General features: G+C 39.8%; 2 protein-coding genes across 2 annotated transcripts in view; both read right to left on the minus strand.

The window, feature by feature from the left end:
- Positions 1–1,751, minus strand: part of LOC133578495 (RILP-like protein 1) — a 22,056-nt gene extending 20,305 nt beyond the window's left edge. The window contains exon 1 of the mRNA XM_061932924.2: positions 1,288–1,751. Within this exon, the coding sequence (XP_061788908.1) occupies positions 1,288–1,566 (279 nt within the window). The 5' untranslated portion in view covers positions 1,567–1,751. The remainder of the gene's footprint in view (positions 1–1,287) is intronic.
- Positions 1,752–3,233: 1,482 nt separating this feature from the next.
- The window catches only part of hip1rb (huntingtin interacting protein 1 related b), an 84,121-nt gene continuing 67,129 nt past the window's right edge, over positions 3,234–20,225 (minus strand). Inside the window, exons 28-31 of the mRNA XM_061932945.1 lie at positions 15,784–15,907; positions 15,618–15,679; positions 9,453–9,698; positions 3,234–4,149 (exon numbers count right to left, since the gene is read on the minus strand). Coding sequence (XP_061788929.1) covers positions 4,141–4,149; positions 9,453–9,698; positions 15,618–15,679; positions 15,784–15,907 — 441 coding nt within the window. The 3' untranslated portion in view covers positions 3,234–4,140. The remainder of the gene's footprint in view (positions 4,150–9,452; positions 9,699–15,617; positions 15,680–15,783; positions 15,908–20,225) is intronic.

Here is a 20,225-nt window from a genome sequence, read left to right on the forward strand (position 1 = left end):
GTGGGATGTGTTAAAGTTAAAGTTAAAGTACCAATGATTGTCACACACACACTAGATGTGATTGTCCTCTGCATTTGATCCATCCCCTTAATCACCTCCTGGGAGGTGAGGGGAGCAGTGGGCAGCAGCGGTGCCGCGCCCGGTGGGGTGAGGGTGTTAGTCAAGGGTTGTAGTTGCCTGGAGGTGTTCTTTTAGTGCGGTTTTGAAGGAGGATAGAGATGCACTTTCTTTGGGAGTGCATTCCATATTGATGTGGCATAGAAGGAGAATGAGTTAAGACCTTTGTTAGATCGGAATCTGGGTTTAACGTGGTAAGTTGAGCTCCCCCTGGTGTTGTGCTTATGGCGGTCATTTACGTTAAGGAAGTAGTTTGACATGTACTTCAGTATCAGGGAGGTGTAGCGAATTTTATAGACCAGGCTCAGTGCAAGTTGTTTTACTCTGTCCTCCATCCTGAGCCAGCCCACTTTGGAGAAGTGGATAGGAGTGAGGTGTGATCTGGGGTGGAGGTCTAAAAGTAATCTGACTAGCTTGTCCTGGGATGTTTGGAGTCTAGATTTGAGGGTTTTGGAGGTGCTAGGGTACCAGGAGGTGCATGCGTAATCGAAAAAGGGTTGAATGAGAGTTCCCGTTAGAATCTTCAGGGTGCTTTTGTTGACCGGAGAGGAGATTCTGTAGAGAAATCCTGTTCGTTGGTTGACCTTTTTGATTACCTTGGTTGCCATTTTATCACTCATTGTAATGGAAAAATTGGGCCCCAAGGTCAAAAAGGTTAAGAACCCCCAAATTATAATTAACAATGTAGACAAAAATAATTTAATTTACACAATTTGTGGGCAGTATTCTGTAATATTTGCTCAGATTTTATATTTTGTTCGCGAACGTCACAGCGCTACGACGTGTTGCATTGTATGTTATGTAAAGTATTGTGCGAAGGCATATATACTACATTTGCTCGTTTTTTTTTAATGTTATCTAAAGTGTGTTTTTATGTTATGTAAAGTGTGTTTTTATGTTATATAAAGTGTGTTGTGCGAAGGCATATATACTACATTTGATAGGTTTTTTGTTTTTTTTTACGTTTTACCGACGCCTTGTAAACTACTTCCGTGTAAAAAAAAAAGCGGGAGCATATCGCTTTGGTTCAATTAACAGATTTAGAACATAATTGACAACATATTCACTCAAAACAACACACACAAGAATACAATTGTATTGTAAAGTATGATTAAATACACAAGAGGAATCGTGTTGTTATATACAGGCTACTCACTGTACTTCACTTACCTGGTGGTGCTTCCTCTCCTGAGCGTGCCTGTCGCTGCGCTCCTGCCGCAGACGGAGCAGTTCCTTCCGCAGCTCGTCGTCGGCCTCCTGCCAGGCAGCACCGCGGCTCACCAGCTTCTCCAGGAGCTCCAGAACGTGCACCACCTTGGGCACCACGCCGACCAGGGCCTCGCAGCCGAACCGGTCAATGGTCCGCTCGAACTCTTGAGCTAGCGCCGCCGCAATGTCATACACGTCCAACACCGTCAGCTCCGCCACTGGCCTGTCCAGCGCCGACATGACCTTACTTTCGTGTGTTCTTATTTTTGTGAGCTTCGAATACACTTTTGGTCTTCACAGCGGCGTGAACGTCGGAGCTGTTGACTGACTTGACTCACGTTTTTTGAGACGCCATTGCGGAAAAAAAACTACTTGTTGACAGGTTCAACTTTAAAATGCTGCGTTCACTACTCACCTCAAAAGTCGGTAGTTTTCACTTTGGACCTTTTCAAATTTGGTATTTGTTTGAATAAGAGATCATTTCTTAAATTAAGCAATACTGAATTACTTCTGTCAGGTATCGGATATACAGACACAAAGAAAGCAATCCTAGTTCATGCTTTAATGTTACGTTCGAAGATAACTGAAGTAATGTCCAACAGTTCCTGAAGGCAGCAGCCCTCACTGGCCATGCTTGCCAAAGAGCCTACGCGCATGTCAGATTATTGGCATGCTTTAAAACACACTGTAATTACAGTTTAGCAAGGAAAAAAATACATTAAAAAAAACTTGTGCATTGTTACTTTTTAAAATGTATTGGTAATTTAATGTATGAAAAGTTTTTCTAAATTAATTGAAATACAAAGATGCATTTTTTTTTAAATTAAGTTACACTTATCTTTCAGTTCCAGTCTCTTTCATGCAATATATAATATTCCTGTATTTTGAAGGTTACATTTGCTAGGTATTAATGGGGAAAATGTTGTCAGTTTGTGGTGAAATGGAGTCAGTGGTACCAATTCAAACCAGAGGGTAACCTTTAGGGCTGGGAATCGTTGGGTGTCCCACGATTCGATTCAGTGTCAATTCTTGGGGTCACGATTCGATTATAAATCAAATTTTTTTTTTTTCGATTCAACAACGATATTTTTCCGATTCAAAACAATTCTCTATTCATTCAATACATAGGATTTCAGCAGGATCTACCCCAGTCCGCTGACATGCAAGCAGAGTAGATTTTTTTCAAAGCTTTTATAATTGTAAAGGACAATGTTTTATCAACTGATTGCAATAATGTAAATTTGTTTTAACTATTAAATGAACCAAAAATATGACTTATTTTATCTTTGTGAAAATATTGGACACAGTGTGTTGTCAAGCTTATGAGATGCGATGCAAGTGTAAGCCACTGTGACACTATTGTTCATTTTAATTGTATTTTTTTTAATACATTTCTAATGATAATGTCAATGAGGGATTTTTAATCACTGCTATGTTGAAATTGTTACTAATATTGATACTGTTGTTGATAATATTCATTTTTGTTTCACTACTTTTGGATTGTTCTGTGTCGTGTTTGTGTCTCCTCTCAATTGCTCTGTTTATTGCAGTTCTGAGTGTCGCTGGGTCGGGTTTGGTTTTGGAACTGGATTGCATTGTTATGGGATCGCTGTGTATTGTTTTGTTGGATTGATTAATAAAAAAAAAAATCTATTTTTGAAAAATGAGAATCGATACTGAATCGTACAATGTGAGAATGGCGATTTGAATTGGAATCGATTTTTTCCCACACCCCTAGTAACCTTACAATAAAAATGCAATTAAAAAAACAAAAACATTTAAAAACAAATGGAGGCCAGTTTTTAAAAAATATGTTCAAATTGACTGAAATTTTGAGAATAAAAACAGTCAAATGAGTAGAATATACACATTTAATGGGTTTATTTAAGGGAATCATGCAAAAGGCGTTAAGTTAAACATTTATTTAATTTGTTAGACATTTACACTTCATACAAGGAAGAAACACCATTGCCTTTACTAAAATATATATATATATTCGACTACATCGCAGCATAGAAACGTAAGGAGAAAAAGCAAAATACATTAAAAAGATGCAATTATTACGAATAGCTACCCTGTGTGGAAAAACTCCCAAAGACAAACGGGAAACCTTCATATTGTTGTACAAACTCACCCTGCATTTCTACATTCACCCGGAAAAGCAGCATTAATTATTAAAGCACGACTACATTGACTTTTAACATGTTTTGCTGCGTGGCATCCAGTAAGCTCAAGATAAGCAGTTAACAAGCTGGCTGTGCAACTGTATGATTTAAAGCACATATTATTATCACTACTACTAATAAATGCAACAGTCCAGTACATTCCAAGGCCTCTGAGGCATTTGTGTACTGTTTTGCAGAGAAGATGTAGTATTCATGGTGAAGGCAATGCAGCAAAAACAGCACATGTCAGATATTATAGTAAGATGCAATTTCCTATAGCGTTGTTTACAACAACAAAACACTAAATTGCTCTGTAACAGCTTGTGTGTGCAAGGTCATCTTCAACATGAGCAAAACTATGTGTCAACGTACAACAGTAAAATATCAAACTCATAAAAGCAGCATCACTTCCTAATATTGGATCCCCTTTCGTTTTGATTGTTTCCAAATGGTAAATTAAATAGAAAATGGGTGCTTAATAGCTTCTATAGGCACCTAGTAATTTATAAACATTTAACCCAGCCTTGAGTCCATTTTGGCAAAGGGATGAAGAAAATAATAAGTAGGATTGTCAGCAAGCAACTTTAAATGTGTTAGTCTCTTATGAAGGCATCCTTTTCTCTCCAGCTTCACGTTTTCTTGTGCCGTTTTACCTAAACTGCAACACACACAAAAATAAGTCATTAAAAAGTCAGTTTAGCACAAATGTCATCCAGATATAGTAAAAGTGTGTATTAGGCAACATTCACTGTAGATGAGCGTGTTTAAAAGCATCAGTAAGTAATATCATACAGTAGGAAGATTTTACCCCACAGCTTCCCAAAGTGCTGAGTGTAACTTACTGATAAAATGGCCCTGATATGTCAAAAGGCATTAATAAATCATGCTCTTTTCGAACACCTTTATAACTGATAACGGTTATAACATACTTGCCAACCTTGAGACCTCCGATTTCGGGGGGTGGGGGGCGTGGTCGGTGTGGGGGCGTGGTTGGGGGCGGGGCTAAGAGGAGAGGAGTGTATTTACAGCTAGAATTCACCAAGTCAAGTATTTCATATATATATATATATATATATATATATATATATATTATATATGAAATAAAGTCAAGTATTTCATATATATATATATATATATATATATATATATATATATATGAAATACTTGACTTTCAGTGAATTCTAGCTATATATATATTTATTTTATTATATATATATTTATTTTATTATATATATATATATATATATATATATATATATATATATATATAAATAAAAGAAATAATTGAATTTCAGTGTTCATTTATTTACACATATACACACACAACACTCATCTACTCATTGTTGAGTTAAGGGTTGAATTGTCCATCCTTGTTCAATTCTCTGTCACTATTTTTCTAACCATGCTGAACACCCTTTCGCAGGTACCCAGAAAGGTTTCGAGTACCACCAAAAAAACTGAATTTCTGAAGACAGTATAAAAATCTGTGTTAAAGGTGTACAAATACTGTTTGTATAATAAGCATGTTATTTTTTACAAATGAGGGTTAAGAGTTCAGTACTAAAAAAGAAAAGAAAAGAATGTGGCTTAAGTACAGTTTTTTAATTGAGCTGCTGCATTTTTTGGTGGGTTGTTTATTTTGAGTAACTTCTATACATTTCTAAAAGGGGAGGAATGTAATAGTGATCTATGTTTGTCTGTTGCCATCTCCTGGTGAATGTTGGCTATAGCGTACTGGGGTTACTTTTTGGTTGGCCAACGATTTACGTGGTGTTGTGCACCTGACGTCACTCAGGTCCGCATGGAGCTGGAGGGGGCGTGGCTTCCAGCTCCGCCTGAATTTCGGGAGATTTTCGGGAGAAAATTTGTCCCGGGAGGTTTTCGGGAGAGGCGCTGAATTTCGGGAGTCTCCCGGAAAATCCGGGAGGGTTGGCAAGTATGGGTTATAAGCTCATTTCAAAATTAGATTTACAGGCCCGAAATCTTGTTATTGTTTTAATTTCGATGCCCCGCCCTCCACTGTTTGATCAATTAGAAAGTCTGACTGCTACATCCAGGTTGCCAGTTACACACCGCCACCTTCATCTAGCTACTGCCACTGGTGAAGTTACTAAACATGCCAGACCTTAGAGAATCTAAAAGGCGTCGTTACGATTCTCAACTTATTCATGACAAAGCCAGGAACAAAACGAGGATTTGTATCAGGGATGCCTTTGAAAGATGGAGACGATTAAAGGCGGAGAAGATTTTTTTTTTTTATCTGACGCCAAACTTGCTACCGTATTTTTCGGAGTATAAGTCGCACCGGCCGAAAATGCATAAGAAGGAAAAAAAACATATATAAGTCGCACTGGAGTATAAGTCGCATTTTTTGGGGAAATTTATTCGATAAAACCCAACAGCAAAAATAGACATTTGAAAGGCAATTTAAAATAAATAAAGAATAGTGAACAACAGGCTGAATAAGTGTACGTTATATGAGGCATAAATAACCAACTGGTATGTTAACGTAACATATTATGGTAAGAGTCATTCAAATAACTATAACATATAGAACATGCTATACGTTTACCAAACAATCTGTCACTCCTAATCGCTAAATCCCATGAAATCTTATACGTCTAGTCTCTTACGTGAATGAGATCAATAATATTATTTGATATTTTACGCTAATGTGTTAATAATTTCACACATAAGTCGCTCCTGAGTATAAGTGGCACCCCCGGTCAAACTATGAAAAAAACTGGGATTTATAATCAGAAAAATATGTTAATTTCATCCTTGATAGGTAAGTAGGGCATTTACGTTTACTTATTACTTGTAATAAATGGAAATGGACATTTTGTATGTAAACTACTTTGTCCAATACAGTCTCTGATCTTGTCCAACAAAGCTAGCATGTTCTAGTAACGAATGAGCGCTGCACATGCTTCATGCATGAAATGACACATCGACATATAGGCTAATGGGGGAAATATATGCCTGTTAGTCTTTATGTCGATGTGTAATCCAATTGACAGGGCAAAATATATTTTCGACAAATAAAACCTATGTGGATATGGGTAGTGTCAGTGCCTATTTTGTTCTCAATATGCTGATAAGCTGAGGAAATGGGATACAAATAGAGATGTCCGATAATGGCTTTTTTGCCGATATCCGATATTCCGCTATTGTCCAACTCTTAATTACCGATTCTGATATCAACCGATACCGATATATACAGTCGTAGAATTAACACATTATTATGCCTAATTTTGTTGTGATGCCCCGCTGGATGCATTAAACAATGTAACAAGGTTTCCCAAAATAAATCAACTCAAGTTATGGAAAAAAATGCCAACATGGCACTGCCATATTTATTATTGAAGTCACAGAGTGCATTCTTTTTTTTAAACATGCCTCAAAACAGCAGCTTGGAATTTGGGACATGCTCTCCCTGAGAGAGCATGGGGAGGTTGAGGTGGGCGGGGCTGGGGGGGAGGGGCAGAGGGTAGCGGCGGGTGTACGTATATTGTAGCGTCCCGGAAGAGTTAGTGCTGCAAGGGGTTCTGGGTATTTGTTCTGTTGTGTTTATGTTGTGTTACGGTGCGGATCTTCTCCCGAAATGTGTTTGTCATTCTTGTTTGTTTGTTCAAAATATTTTATTTACAAATATTTTTATTAGAGATGTCCAATAATGGCTTTGTTGCCGATATTCGATATTGTCCAACTCTTTAATTACCGATACCGATATCAACCGATACCGATATATACAGTCGTGGAATGAACACATTATTATGCCTAATTTTGTTGTGATGCCCCACTGGATACAATTAAACAATGTAACAAGGTTTTCCAAAATAAATCAACTCAAGTTATGGAAAAAAAAAATGCCAACATGGCACTGCCATATTTATTATTGAAGTCACAAAGTGCATTATTTTTTTTTTAACATGCCTCAAAACAGCAGCTTGGAATTTGGGACATGCTCTCCCTGAGAAAGCATGAGGAGGTTGAGGGGGGCTGGTAGGGTATAGCAGGGGGTGTATATTGTATCGTCCCGGAAGAGTTAGTGCTGCAAGGGGTTCTGGGTATTTGTTCTGTTGTGTTTATGTTGTGTTACGGTGCGGATGTTCTCCCGAAATGTGTTTGTCATTCTTGTTTGGTGTGGGTTCACAGTGTGGCGCATATTTGTAACAGTGTTAAAGTTGTTTATACGGTCACCCTCACTGTGACCTGTATGGCTGTTGACCAAGTATGCTTGCATTCACTGTGTGTGTGAAAAGCCGTAAATATTATGTGATTGGGCCGGCATGCAAAGGAAGTGCCTTTAAGGTTTATTGGCGCTCTGTACTTCTCCCTACGTCCGTGTACACAGCGGCGTTTTAAAAAGTCATAAATTTTACTTTTTGAAACAGATACCGATAATTTCCGATATTACATTTTAAAGCATTTATTTGCCGTCAGATATTATCGGACATCTCTCATTTTGACCGTGATTGCAGTACCATTTGTGGCCACATTACTGCATATGGCTCCTTTAAAGTCTACTTTAAACAAGGAACTGTCGCAGATTGCATCGAATCGTCATGTTTGAAAAAATGTGTTGTTTCTTAAATTATGCTCCTCGTATATGTATCGAATTGTCTCATCTTGGAGAGATAGGAGAAGTCTTCCCCTCGGGTCTTTACTTTTCTGAAAAGGTGTCCCACAGAACAATTTTGATGAATAACCCTGCCTAAAGAAGGGGATCCAAGGTCGCCATGGCAAATATCTAGTTCAAACTTCTTTCATATTGTAGCTTTAAAGCAGGGGTGCTCACACTTTTTCTGCAGGCGAGCTACTTTTCAATTGATCAAGTCGTGGGGATCTACCTCATTCATATATATAATTTATATTTACTTATTTATGAAATATATGTTTTTGTTAACAAGTTAAAGGTGTTTAATGATAATGCAAGCATGTTTAACACATATAGTTAATATTGTTAATACATTAAAGGTGTTTAATGATAATACAAGTATGTTTAATACATATAGTTAATATTGTTAACAAGTTAAAGGTGGTTAAAAATAATACAAGAATGTTTAACACATATAGTTAATATTGTTAACAACTTAAAGGTGGTTAAAGATAAAACAAGCATGTTTAACACACATAGTTAATATTGTTAACAACTTAAAGGTGGTTAAAGATAATACAAGCATGTTTAACACATATAGTTAATATGGTTAACAACTTAAAGGTGGTTAAAGATAATACAAGCATGTTTAACACATAGTTAATATTGTTAACAACTTAAAGGTGGTTAAAGATAATACAAGCATGTTTAACACATATAGATTCCTTTCTTTCATGAAGACAAGAATATAAGTTGGTGTATTACCTGATTGTGATGACTTGCATTGATTGGAATCAGACAGTGGTGCTGATAACGTCCGCATTTTCGAATGGAGGAGAAAAAAAGTCCTCCTTTCTGTCCAATACCACATGAAAGTGGTTGGTTTTTGGCATCTTATTTGTCCAGCTTCCGTACTCCTTTGTATACACTTTACAAGAAATACATTGTCGGCAAACTCCGTAGCTTGCTAGCTTGTGCACGCCAGCTTTCTGAGACTCTTATTTTGGTAGCGCAGGCAGGATGAAGCAGAGCTTTTATTGTGCAACTGTGCAGTCGGTCTTTGGAGTTTTGACGACAGGTACGGCGCCAGAGTCTGTTGAAATAAAGTGTTTCTCGCCTTCCAGTCGGTAATTTTAATGAGCTGGCAGCAGCCAGCGTCATCTCAGAAGACCCTCGGGTGCCGTGAATGTCAATCAAGTGACGAAAGTGACGTCATAGTGAAGATTTATGATCGCTCATTTTTAGGACTATTTTTTTAATGCCTGGCTGGTGATCGACTGACACACCCTCCGAGATCGACCGGTAGATCGCGATTGACGTAATGAGCACCCCTGCTTTAAAGAGAAGCTTGTTAGACTTACTGGACTTTTCTGACGCATACTGGGTTTCTGGGCCAGCGCAGGCTTCTTCATGAGTGCCGGCTTGTAGACCAGCGAGGACGCTTCGCCATTCCCCTTGGGGAACATGGAGACCAGTGAGGACGGTTCGTCGTTCCCCTCAGAGAGCTGGTCCAGAGGGACCCCGGCTAGGGTGTAGTGCTGCTTCCTCAGCTCGCCCAAACGCAGACGCTCGTTCTCCAGATAAGATTCCAACTCCAGAACCTTCACCTGAGGGCGCACAACAGGAAGATGTTAACATGGTTCCCTAATATTTCATTTCTTTACATCTTGAAATAATGAAATTTCTCATGATCCAAATAAATGATAAATAGGTTATACTTGTATAGCGCTTTTCTACCTTCAAGGAACTCAAAGTGCTTTGACAGTATTTCCACATTCACACACTGATGGCGGGAGCTGCCATGCAAGGCGCTAACCAGCAGCCATCAGGAGCAAGGGGTGAAGTGTCTTGCCCAAGGACACAACGGACGTGACTAGGATGGTAGAAGGTGGGGATTGAACCCCAGTAACCCTCCGATTGCTGGCACGGCCACTCTACCAACTTCGCCACGCCGTCCCGCCGTTTATTTATCATTTATGATCCAAATGGTGTTGTTTTCTGACTCAGACTGACGTCTCTCTCTGCTTGTTGCCCAGGAAACAATCTTATATTCATTTTTTAAAAATTAATAATAATAATAATGATAGATTTTATTTGTAAAAAAACACTTTACATTGAGCAAACAACCTCAAAGTGCTACAGAGCATTGACAAAAAAAATAATAATAAAAAGATAATTTAAAAAAATTTAAAAAAATTAAAACTAGAACAGCCTAATAGCTAAAACTAGTATGCATATATCTATAAAAAGGCTTTTTTAAAAGCATCCACAGTCTGTGGTGCCCTCAGGTGGTCAGGGAGAGCATTCCACAGACTGGGAGCGGCGGAGCAGAAAGCCCGGTCTCCCATAATTCGTAGCTTTGTCCTCGGAGGTTGGAGGAGGTTAGCCTGTCCGGAGCGGAGGTGTCGTGTGGAGGATTTGGGGGTGAGTAGTTCTTTGAGGTAGAGGGGGGCATTTCCATGGAGGCACTGGTGGGTTAGTAGGGAGACTTTGTATTCAATCCTGAGTGGAACAGGAAGCCAGTGAAGGGATTTGAGAAATTGGTGTGATGTCATCAGGATTCTAGCAGCACTATTTTGTATGTATTGCAGCTTCTGGATGTTCTTGCTTATAAATTAAGCTTTGTTATGGCCCTTGACCACGCAGCATGAAAATGGAGACCACTTGTTTCAATTATTTTAATGTCTATGAATGTTCTCATTCCTCCAGGTCATTGTCATCTCAGGGCATTCAATCGATCACAACTGGACTGTTTGGTTTGTCTTAGAAGACGATTCGCCGCTCATCCGAGTAGGCTTCATCAGTTCGTGCTCATAGACTAAGATTGGTCATACCTAGTACAGCGGCTGGTGCCAAAACCCCAAATATTTATACTCAAAAAACCAGGCGGGTGTGCCTGGGGATGGATGGTTTCGCCCTATCTTAATTTGATGGAAACGAGCAATCCTATAGCATATAGTGCAGGGGTGCTCACACTTTTTCTGCAGGCGAGCTACTTTTCAATTGATCAAGTCGTGGGGATCTACCTCATTCATATATATAATTTATATTTACTTATTTATGAAATATATGTTTTTGTTAACTTAAAAGGTGTTTAATGATAATGCAAGCATGTTTAACACATATAGTTAATATTGTTAAAAAAATTAAAGGTGTTTAATGATAATACAAGAATGTTTAATACATATAGTTAATATTGTTAACAAGTTAAAGGTGTTTAAAGATAATGCAAGCATGTTTAACACATATAGTTAATATTGTTAAGTTAAAGGTGTTTAATGATAATACAAGCATGTTTAACACATAGTTAATATTGTTAATAAATTAAAGGTGTTTAATGATAATACAAGAATGTTTAACACATATAGTTAATATTGTTAACAAGTTAAAGGTGTTTAATAATACAAGCATGTTTAACACATATAGTTAATATTGTTAACAAGTTAAAAGTGTTTAATGATAATCCAAGCATGTTTAACACATATAGTTAATATTGTTAACAATTTAAAGGTGTTTAAAGATAATACAAGCATGTTTAACACATATAGTTAATATTGTTAATAAGTTAAAGGTGTTTAAAGATAATACAAGCATGTTTAACACATATAGATTCCTTTCTTTCATGAAGACAAGAATATAAGTTGGTGTATTACCTGATTCTGGTGACTTGCATTGATTGGAATCAGACAGTAGTGCTGATAACGTCCGCATTTTCGAATGGAGGAGAAAAAAAGTCCTCCTTTCTGTCCAATACCACATGAAAGTGGTTGGTTTTTGGAATCTTATTTATCCAGCTTCCGTACTCCTTTGTATACACTTTACAAGAAATACATTGTCGGCAAACTCCGTAGCTTGCTAGCTTGTTGTGCACGCCAGCTTTCTGAGACTCTTATTTTGTTAGCGCAACTGTGCAGTCGGTCTTTGGAGTTTTGACGACAGGTACGGCGCCAGAGTCTGTTGAAATAAAGTGTTTCTCGCTTTCCAGTCGGTAATTTTAATGAGCTGGCAGCAGCCAGCGTAATCTCAGAAGACCCTCGGGTGCCGTGAATGTCAATCAAGTGACGAAAGTGACGTCATAGTGAAGATTTATGATCGCTCATTTTTAGGACTATTTTTTTAATGCCTGGCTGGTGATCGACTGACACACCCTCCACGATCGACCGGTAGCTCGCGATCAACGTAATGAGCACCCCTGATATAGTGCATATAGAGCAAACCAATCTACAGAGGATGCCATAGCAACAGTACTCCATTCCACACTTACACATCTGGAAAAGCCAAGGAGCTATGTCAGGCTGCTCTTCATTGACTTCATTAGTGCCTTTAACACCATTCTGTCGAGCAGACTGATTCCCAAGCTGCTGGAATTAGGACTGTCTCAACAGATCTGTTACTGGATTAAGGACTTTCTAACGAACCGCCCTCAGAGAGTGAAGGTCGGACACCATCTTTCCTCAACCCTCAGCGTCAGCACCGGTGCCCCACAGGGCTGTGTTTTGAGCCCCTTGCTTTTCAGTCTTTACGCCCATGACTGTATTCCCATCCATCCTAGCAATTCCATCATCAAATTTGCGGATGATACTACAGTGGTGGGGGCTCATCACAGAAGGGGACGAGACTGCCTATAGAGAAGAAGTGAAGGCACTGTCAGACCACTATGCAAAAAACAACCTCATTCTCAATCCCACAAAGACCAAGGAGCTGATTGTTGATTTCAGGAAAAAAATCACTGAGCCCATCCAGCCCAACTACATCTTGGGAGAGGAGGTGGAAAGGGTCTCAGAGTGCAAGTTCCTGGGCGTGAACATCTCAAGCAACATGACCTGGAAAAGCAACACCACTGCACTCCAGAAAAAAGGTCAGCAAAGACTGTATTTTCTGAGAAGGCTGAGGAAAATAGATCTGGCTGATAACCTGCTCCTGTCCTTCTATAGCTGCTCCGTTGAGTCAATACTGACCTACGGCATCTCCGTGTGGTTTTCTAGCTGCACGGTGGCAGAAAGAAAGAGATTACAGGGCGTCATAAACGCGACCCAGAGGATCACTGCATGTCCTCTTACATCTCTAGAGGGCCTGTATAAGAGACACTGCAACAGGAGAGCAAACAGCATCCTCAGGGACTCATCCCACCCAGGTCACCGCTGGCTTGAACTCTTGCCCTCAGGGAGGCGCTATAAGGCCATCAAAGCAAGGACCAATAGACTGAAAAACAGTTTCTATCCTAGAGCTGTTATTGCCCAAAACTCTGCACTTACCTGAACACTCACCACTTTATTACTTGCTTACCATCTGCTGTGCAATATGTTTTTAACATTTTATTATGTTTTTAAATTGTTTTATTATTGTTGTTGTCTTAAGACTATTTTATGTAGGTTTGTTTTAAAAGCCCTGAGCTGGATTGCTGTCCAATTTCATTGTTTCCATACAATGACAAAAGTATTCTGATTCTAAATGTCAAAGCCAATGACAGTCGAAGTGTCGTTTCCCCTCGTTAGCACTGAGGTCTTGCGTGGCAGAACCATCACTGTGGATCGACTACTACCAGTCCAAAATAGTCGGTATCCCCCACATAAGCATTCCATTCAGTTGTAAACAAATAGCACAAATGGCATTCTGGTGCCTTCTGTGACCAGAATGTTTCTAACTCCTGTTATTTGTTGGAGGCTAAATTGCTGAGTCTTGGTAGAAAGGACAGTGTCGTATGTGGGAGACAGGTGGTGTCGCAATACTAAATAAATGTCTAATGAAAAAGGTAAAATGTGTGTACGATGAAATAAAAATAATCTAAATACTAAAATACATATTGCAACATTTTAAATGTAACAAAAAGAGGGTCTAAATGACAGGATTTTCCTGGTTAAAAAAAGTATGATTATTTAAAAAATATTGAAAGACAAATACATTAAAACAAATTATGTTAGCTGCTTTTAAATATTTAGGATTTTTAATTGATGACCACTTGAGTTTTAAGGAGCACATTCAGTATGTTGTAAAAAAAACCTGAAACTTTTACTGGGATTTTATTATAGAAACAAGTCTTGCTTTTCTTTTACTGTGAAACAGAAATTGGTGGAAACAACCTTTTTACCTGTTATTGACTATGGAGATGTGTTGTACATGAATGCTACTGCTGGTTGTCTCCACAAGCTGGATAGTGTGTACCACAGGGCACTGAGATTCATCACCAACTTACTCACCATTGTGTGTTATACTCAATGGTTAACTGGACATCTTTATGTGCTCGACGCCTCAATCATTGGTATGTTTTCATCTACAAAACCATTCTGGGTATCACTCCATCTTATCTGTCTTGTCTTTTAACAAAGAAACAAGGAAGTCACAATCTTCGTTCAATGAATGTTCTGCAATTTGTCGTCCCCAAAGTAAGAACTGAACTGGGCAAGAAAGCATTTAGGTTTTCAGCACCGAAGGCATGGAATAACCTACAATCGAATATTAAACTTCAAACCCTAGTTACGTTGAATGAGTTTAAAACTTGTGGTCCCGGAAAAGGGTGGAATGCCATCTTCGGGTTGGGGAGGAGACCCTGCCCCAAGTGGAGGAGTTCAAGTACCTCGGAGTCTTGTTCACGAGTGAGGGAAGAGTGGATCGTGAGATCGACAGGCGGATCGGTGCGGCATCTTCAGTAATGCGGACGCTGCATCGATCCGTTGTGGTGAAGAAGGAGCTGAGCCGGAAGGCAAAGCTCTCAATTTACCGGTCGATCTACGTTCCCATCCTCACCTATGGTCATGAGCTTTGGGTTATGACCGAAAGGACAAGATCACGGGTACAAGCGGCCGAAATGAGTTTCCTCCGCCGGGTGGCGGGGCTCTCCCTTAGAGATAGGGTGAGAAGCTCTGTCATCCGGGGGGAGCTCAAAGTAAAGCCGCTGCTCCTCCACATCGAGAGGAGCCAGATGAGGTGGTTCGGGCATCTGGTCAGGATGCCACCCGATCGCCTCCCTCGGGAGGTGTTTAGGGCACGTCCGACCGGTAGGAGGCCACGGGGAAGACCCAGGACACGCTGGGAAGACTATGTCTCCCGGCTGGCCTGGGAACGCCTCGGGATCCCCCGGGAGGAGCTGGAGGAAGTGGCTGGGGAGAGGGAAGTCTGGGCTTCCCTGCTTAGGCTGCTGCCCCCGCGACCCGACCTCGGATAAGCGGAAGAAGATGGATGGATGGATGGATGGATGGAGTTTAAAACTTCTGTGAAAGGACTGCAGCCTACCTTGTCTGTATGCACGTGTCATGTGAGCAAGTTTTAATGTTGTAAATGTGATGTTTTACGTATTTGTTTACTGTTTTTAATGTAACCTTGCTGCCGCCCTCTTGGCCAGGTCTCCCTTGGAAAAGAGATCTTTGATCTCAATGGGATTTTACCTGGTTAAATAAAGGCTAATAATAATAATAAAACTCAAAAAAACAAAAAAAACTCCACTTAAAATGACAAAAAATAATTTAAATGTAAAATCTGTTTAAAATACATGTATAAAATAAGAACATACAATTTGTTATAAACATTACCTGCGACTCCATTTCTTCTTTTTTCAACTTGATGAGCGACATTCCAGAGAAATCCATTGGATCTGCTCACGAACAACAATTAGCTCATTTACTCACACACCCACGCACATGCTGGTGTAATTACTGCATGTCTAAAAACAAATGCACAGTATATCCATGTACATACCCTTCTCCTCCATGTTGTCCTGGCCTGTCCTGGTGGAGGCCACCACGTTAGCTGCCATCTCGTTGACATGGCGAGATGCCTGCTGGAGCATCGTCAGCTTCTTGCTGTGACGGTTGGCTTTAACCTGCACTCACAGCCACACAGTAAAGTCATTACATATAACAAAATACTGTTTTAAATGTAATAAGGATTTGGAGTATGTGAGAAAGCGGAGAGGAACATGTAACTCTCTTACAAGTACAGTCATTTCCGGTCTATAAGACGCTACTTTTTACAAACACTTTGAACTAGAGATGTCCGATAATTTTTTTTTTTCCGATATCCGATATTGTCCAACTCTTAATTACCGATTCCGATACCAATATATACAGTCGTGGATTTAACACATTATTATGCCTAATTTTGTTGTGATGCCCCGCTGGATGCATTAAACAATGTAACAAGTTTTTCCCAAATAAATCAACTCAAGTTATGGAAAAAGATGCTAACATGGCACTGCCATATTTGTTATTGAAGTCACAAAGTGCATTATTTTTTTTAACATGCCTCAAAACAGTGAATTTGGGACATGCTCTCCCTGAGAAAGCATGAGGAGGTTGAGGTGGGCGGGGTTTGGGGGGGTGTATATTGTAGCGTCCTGGAAGAGTTAGTGCTGCAAGGGGTTCTGGTATTTTTTTCTGTTGTGTTTATGTTGTGTTACGGTGCGGATGTTCTCCCGAAATGTGTTTGTCATTCTTGTTTGGTGTGGGTTCACAGTGTGGCGCATATTTGTAACAGTGTTAAAGTTGTTTATACGGCCACCCTCAGTGTGACCTGTATGGCTGTTGACCAAGTATGCTTGCATTCACTTGTGTGTGTGAAAAGCCGTAAATATTATGTGATTGGGCCGGCATACAAAGGCAGTGCCTTTAAGGTATATTGGCGCTCTGTACTTCTCCCTACGTCCGTGTACCACTCCGTACAGCGCCGTTTTAAAAAGTCATACATTTTACTATTAGAAACCGATACCGATAATTTCCGATATCACATTTAAAAGCATTTATCGGCCGATAATATTGGCAGTCCGATATTATCGGACATCTCTACTTTGAACCATGCGCTTTATACAATCCATCCATTCATCTTCTACCGCTTGTCCCGTTCGGGGGCGCTGGAGCCTATCTCAGCTGCATTTGGGCGGAAGGCGGTGTACACCCTGGACAAGTCGCCACCTCATCGCAGGGCCAACACAGATAGACAGACAACATTCACACTCACATTCACACACTCGGGCCAATTTAGTGTTGCCAATCAACCTATCCCCAGGTGCATGTCTTTGGAGGTAGAAGGAAGCCGGAGTACCCGGAGGGAACCCACGCAGTCACAGGGAGAACATGCAAACTCCACACAGAAAGATCCCGAACCTGGGATTGAACTCCACCGTGCTGCCCGCTTTATACAATGTTGCAGCTAATTTATGTATTATTCTGGTGTGAGGGAGCATGTCCATCTCCGAAGAGAGGCAGCACATTTACACACCCACACTTGACTTTCATTTCCTTGCACGTCTTCCCTGCTGCCAACGCCAATTTATTAGTAACACCAGTAACACTATATACCCTCTCTCGCAAAACTTACCATGTCATGAATTGATTGACCCTGACTTAAAAAAGTTGAAAAACTTATTCGGGTGTTACCATTTAGTGGTCAATTGTACGGAATATGTACCGTATTTTTCGGAGTATAAGTCGCTCCGGAGTATAAGTCGCACCGTCCGAAAATGCATAATAAAGAAGGAAAAAAACATATATAAGTCACATTTTTTGGGGAAATGTATTTGATAAAAGCCAACACCAAGGATAGACATTTGAAAGGCAATTTAAAATAAATAAAGAATAGTGAACAACAGGCTGAATAAGTGTACGTTATATGAGGCATAAATAACCAACTGGTATGTTAACGTAACATATTATGGTAAGAGTCATTCAAATAACTATAACATATAGAACATGCTATACGTTTACCAAACAATCTGTCACTCCTAATCGCTAAATCCCATGAAATCTTATACTTCTAGTCCAGTGGTTCTTAACCTTGTTGGAGGTACCGAACCCCACCAGTTTCATATGCGCATTCACCGAACCCTTCTTTAGTGAAAAATAAAAATGTTTTTTTTTTTCAAATTCAAGGCAAAGTTATGTTTTTTTACTGGTGCACAAAATGAACCGTGCATGAACATCACCTTGTTCAAAGAACAAAACCAACACAGTGCATAAACTCACAACAAATGACATACCTGCAAATCAGTCAGACTTCTGCTGTTGCCTTTGAGAGACCAGTTAAGATATGCGTGGCTTCACCTTGGCAAGTGCCACTCTCATGTCATTTTAAATGATAAAATACAATTATTTATTTATTTTCACAGCAAAGTCTGTTCCTTTTCTTCGTTTTCCACCCAGACAAACAATACAAGTACACAGCTCATGAAAAACAATTTTTGTTGTTATTGTCATTGGAAGTGGACCAAAACACTTATATTAGAAAATAATCTCATGGAAATGACAGCTGCCATTTGATTATAATAATAAAACATTTAATTTGTTATTTAGTCAGGTGTGGGACAGGTGTGCTCACATGTGATCCACTGAATACTCAAGGAGTTTTTGCGTTTGCTCACGCATATGGAAAATTAGAGGGAACATTGTTTGAGGGTATCCATAATACGCCAATAGGGAGAAGTTTTTATTTATACAATTAGTCGGGTGTGTCTCAACCTCCGCGATCGAACCCAGGTTAAGAACCACTGGTCTATTCTCTTACGAGAATGAGCTAAATAATATTATTTGATATTTTACGGTAATGTGTTAATAATTTCACACATAAGTCCCTCCTGAGTATAAGTCGCGGCCAAACTGAAAAACACTGCGACTTATAGTCCGAAAAATACAGTACTGTACTGTGCAATCTACTAATAAAAGTTTCAATCAATCAATCAATGCCGTTTTCTCCCTGCCGGCCAAACCGCACATCTACAAAATGCACACGAACGGACCCCAAAGCCAAAGAAGATCGGCCCGGCCATCAAAAAAGGATAAACCCGTCGCACGGAAAGGAAATCCACCATCCCTAACCCACCCCGAAAGGGTGAAGGAGGAGGAGGAGGACAAAGACTGCCCTCTTTGGTAGGCTAATGGAATTATGTATTTTGTTAAAATTGTGAATGAACACAAACGCCTGTGTAAATATTTCATGTTTCAATTTTTACACCAGTTGACGCGTGAGCCCAATAACAGAATTTGTCCAAAAATTAGGTTATTGCAGCTTAAAAACGTGAACCTCTATCAGTGTTGGGTTAGTTACTGAAAACCAGTAATTAGTTACAGTTACTAGTTACTTTATTTCAAAAGTAACTCAGTTACTAACTCAGTTACTTACACCAAAAAGTAATGCGTTACTGTGAAAAGTAACTAGTTACTTCTTTTCCCCCCCCCTTTTTTTTTAAGGCTCCCATTAATGCCCTTTTAGCCTTCATTTCAGTACCGTATTTTCCGCACTATAAGCCGCACTAAAAACCACAAATTTTCACAAAAGCTGACAGTGCGGCTTATAACCCGGTGCGCCTTATATATGGATTAATATAAATATTTATTTTCATAACGTTTCGGTCTCGCAACTACGGTAAACAGCCGCCATCTTTTTTCCCCGTAGAAGAGGAAGCGCTTCTTCTTCTATGGTAAGCAACTGCCAAGGTAAGCACCCGCCCCCGTAGAAGAAAAAGCGCTTCTTCTTCTACTGTAAGCAACCACCCGCCCCCGTAGAAGAAGAAGAAGCGCGCGGGTATTACGTTTCATTTCCTTTGTGTGTTTACATCTGTAAAGACCACAAAATGGCTCCTACTAAGCGACACGCGTATAACGCAGAATTTAAACTTAAGGCAATATTTAACCAAAGAACTCCAACCGCTCGATATTGGTGTCAACAGGGCATTTAAAGCACGACTGCGAACGGCGTGGGAACAATGGATGACCGAAGGCGAACACACCTTCACTAAGACAGGGAGACAGCGCCGGACGACATACGCCAACATCTGCCAGTGGATCGTAAATGCCTGGGCGGATATTTCGGTCACAACTGTGGTCCGAGCTTTCCGGAAGGCAGGATTCACAGAACTGCGACGAGACGGAGCCGGCCATTTTGGATCCCGTATTCGCCCAACTTTTTAATTCGGACACCGAAGGAGAAGAATTCGAGGGATTTATGAATGAAGAATAACTTCAGAAAGTGAGCGTTATGTTTATTTTGTGTGTTGTGACATTAACGTTCGAGCAACATTAAGTTATTGATGCTTATTGATTGCACATTTGCACATTACCGTACATTTTGGGAGTGAACAGAGTTGTTAGAACGCTGGTTTTTAATATATTATTAAAGTTTGACTGACCTATCTGACTGTTTTTTTGACA

This window comes from Nerophis lumbriciformis, linkage group LG03, assembly GCF_033978685.3.
Source record: "Nerophis lumbriciformis linkage group LG03, RoL_Nlum_v2.1, whole genome shotgun sequence".
In the NCBI taxonomy this organism is placed as follows: Eukaryota; Metazoa; Chordata; class Actinopteri; order Syngnathiformes; family Syngnathidae; genus Nerophis; species Nerophis lumbriciformis.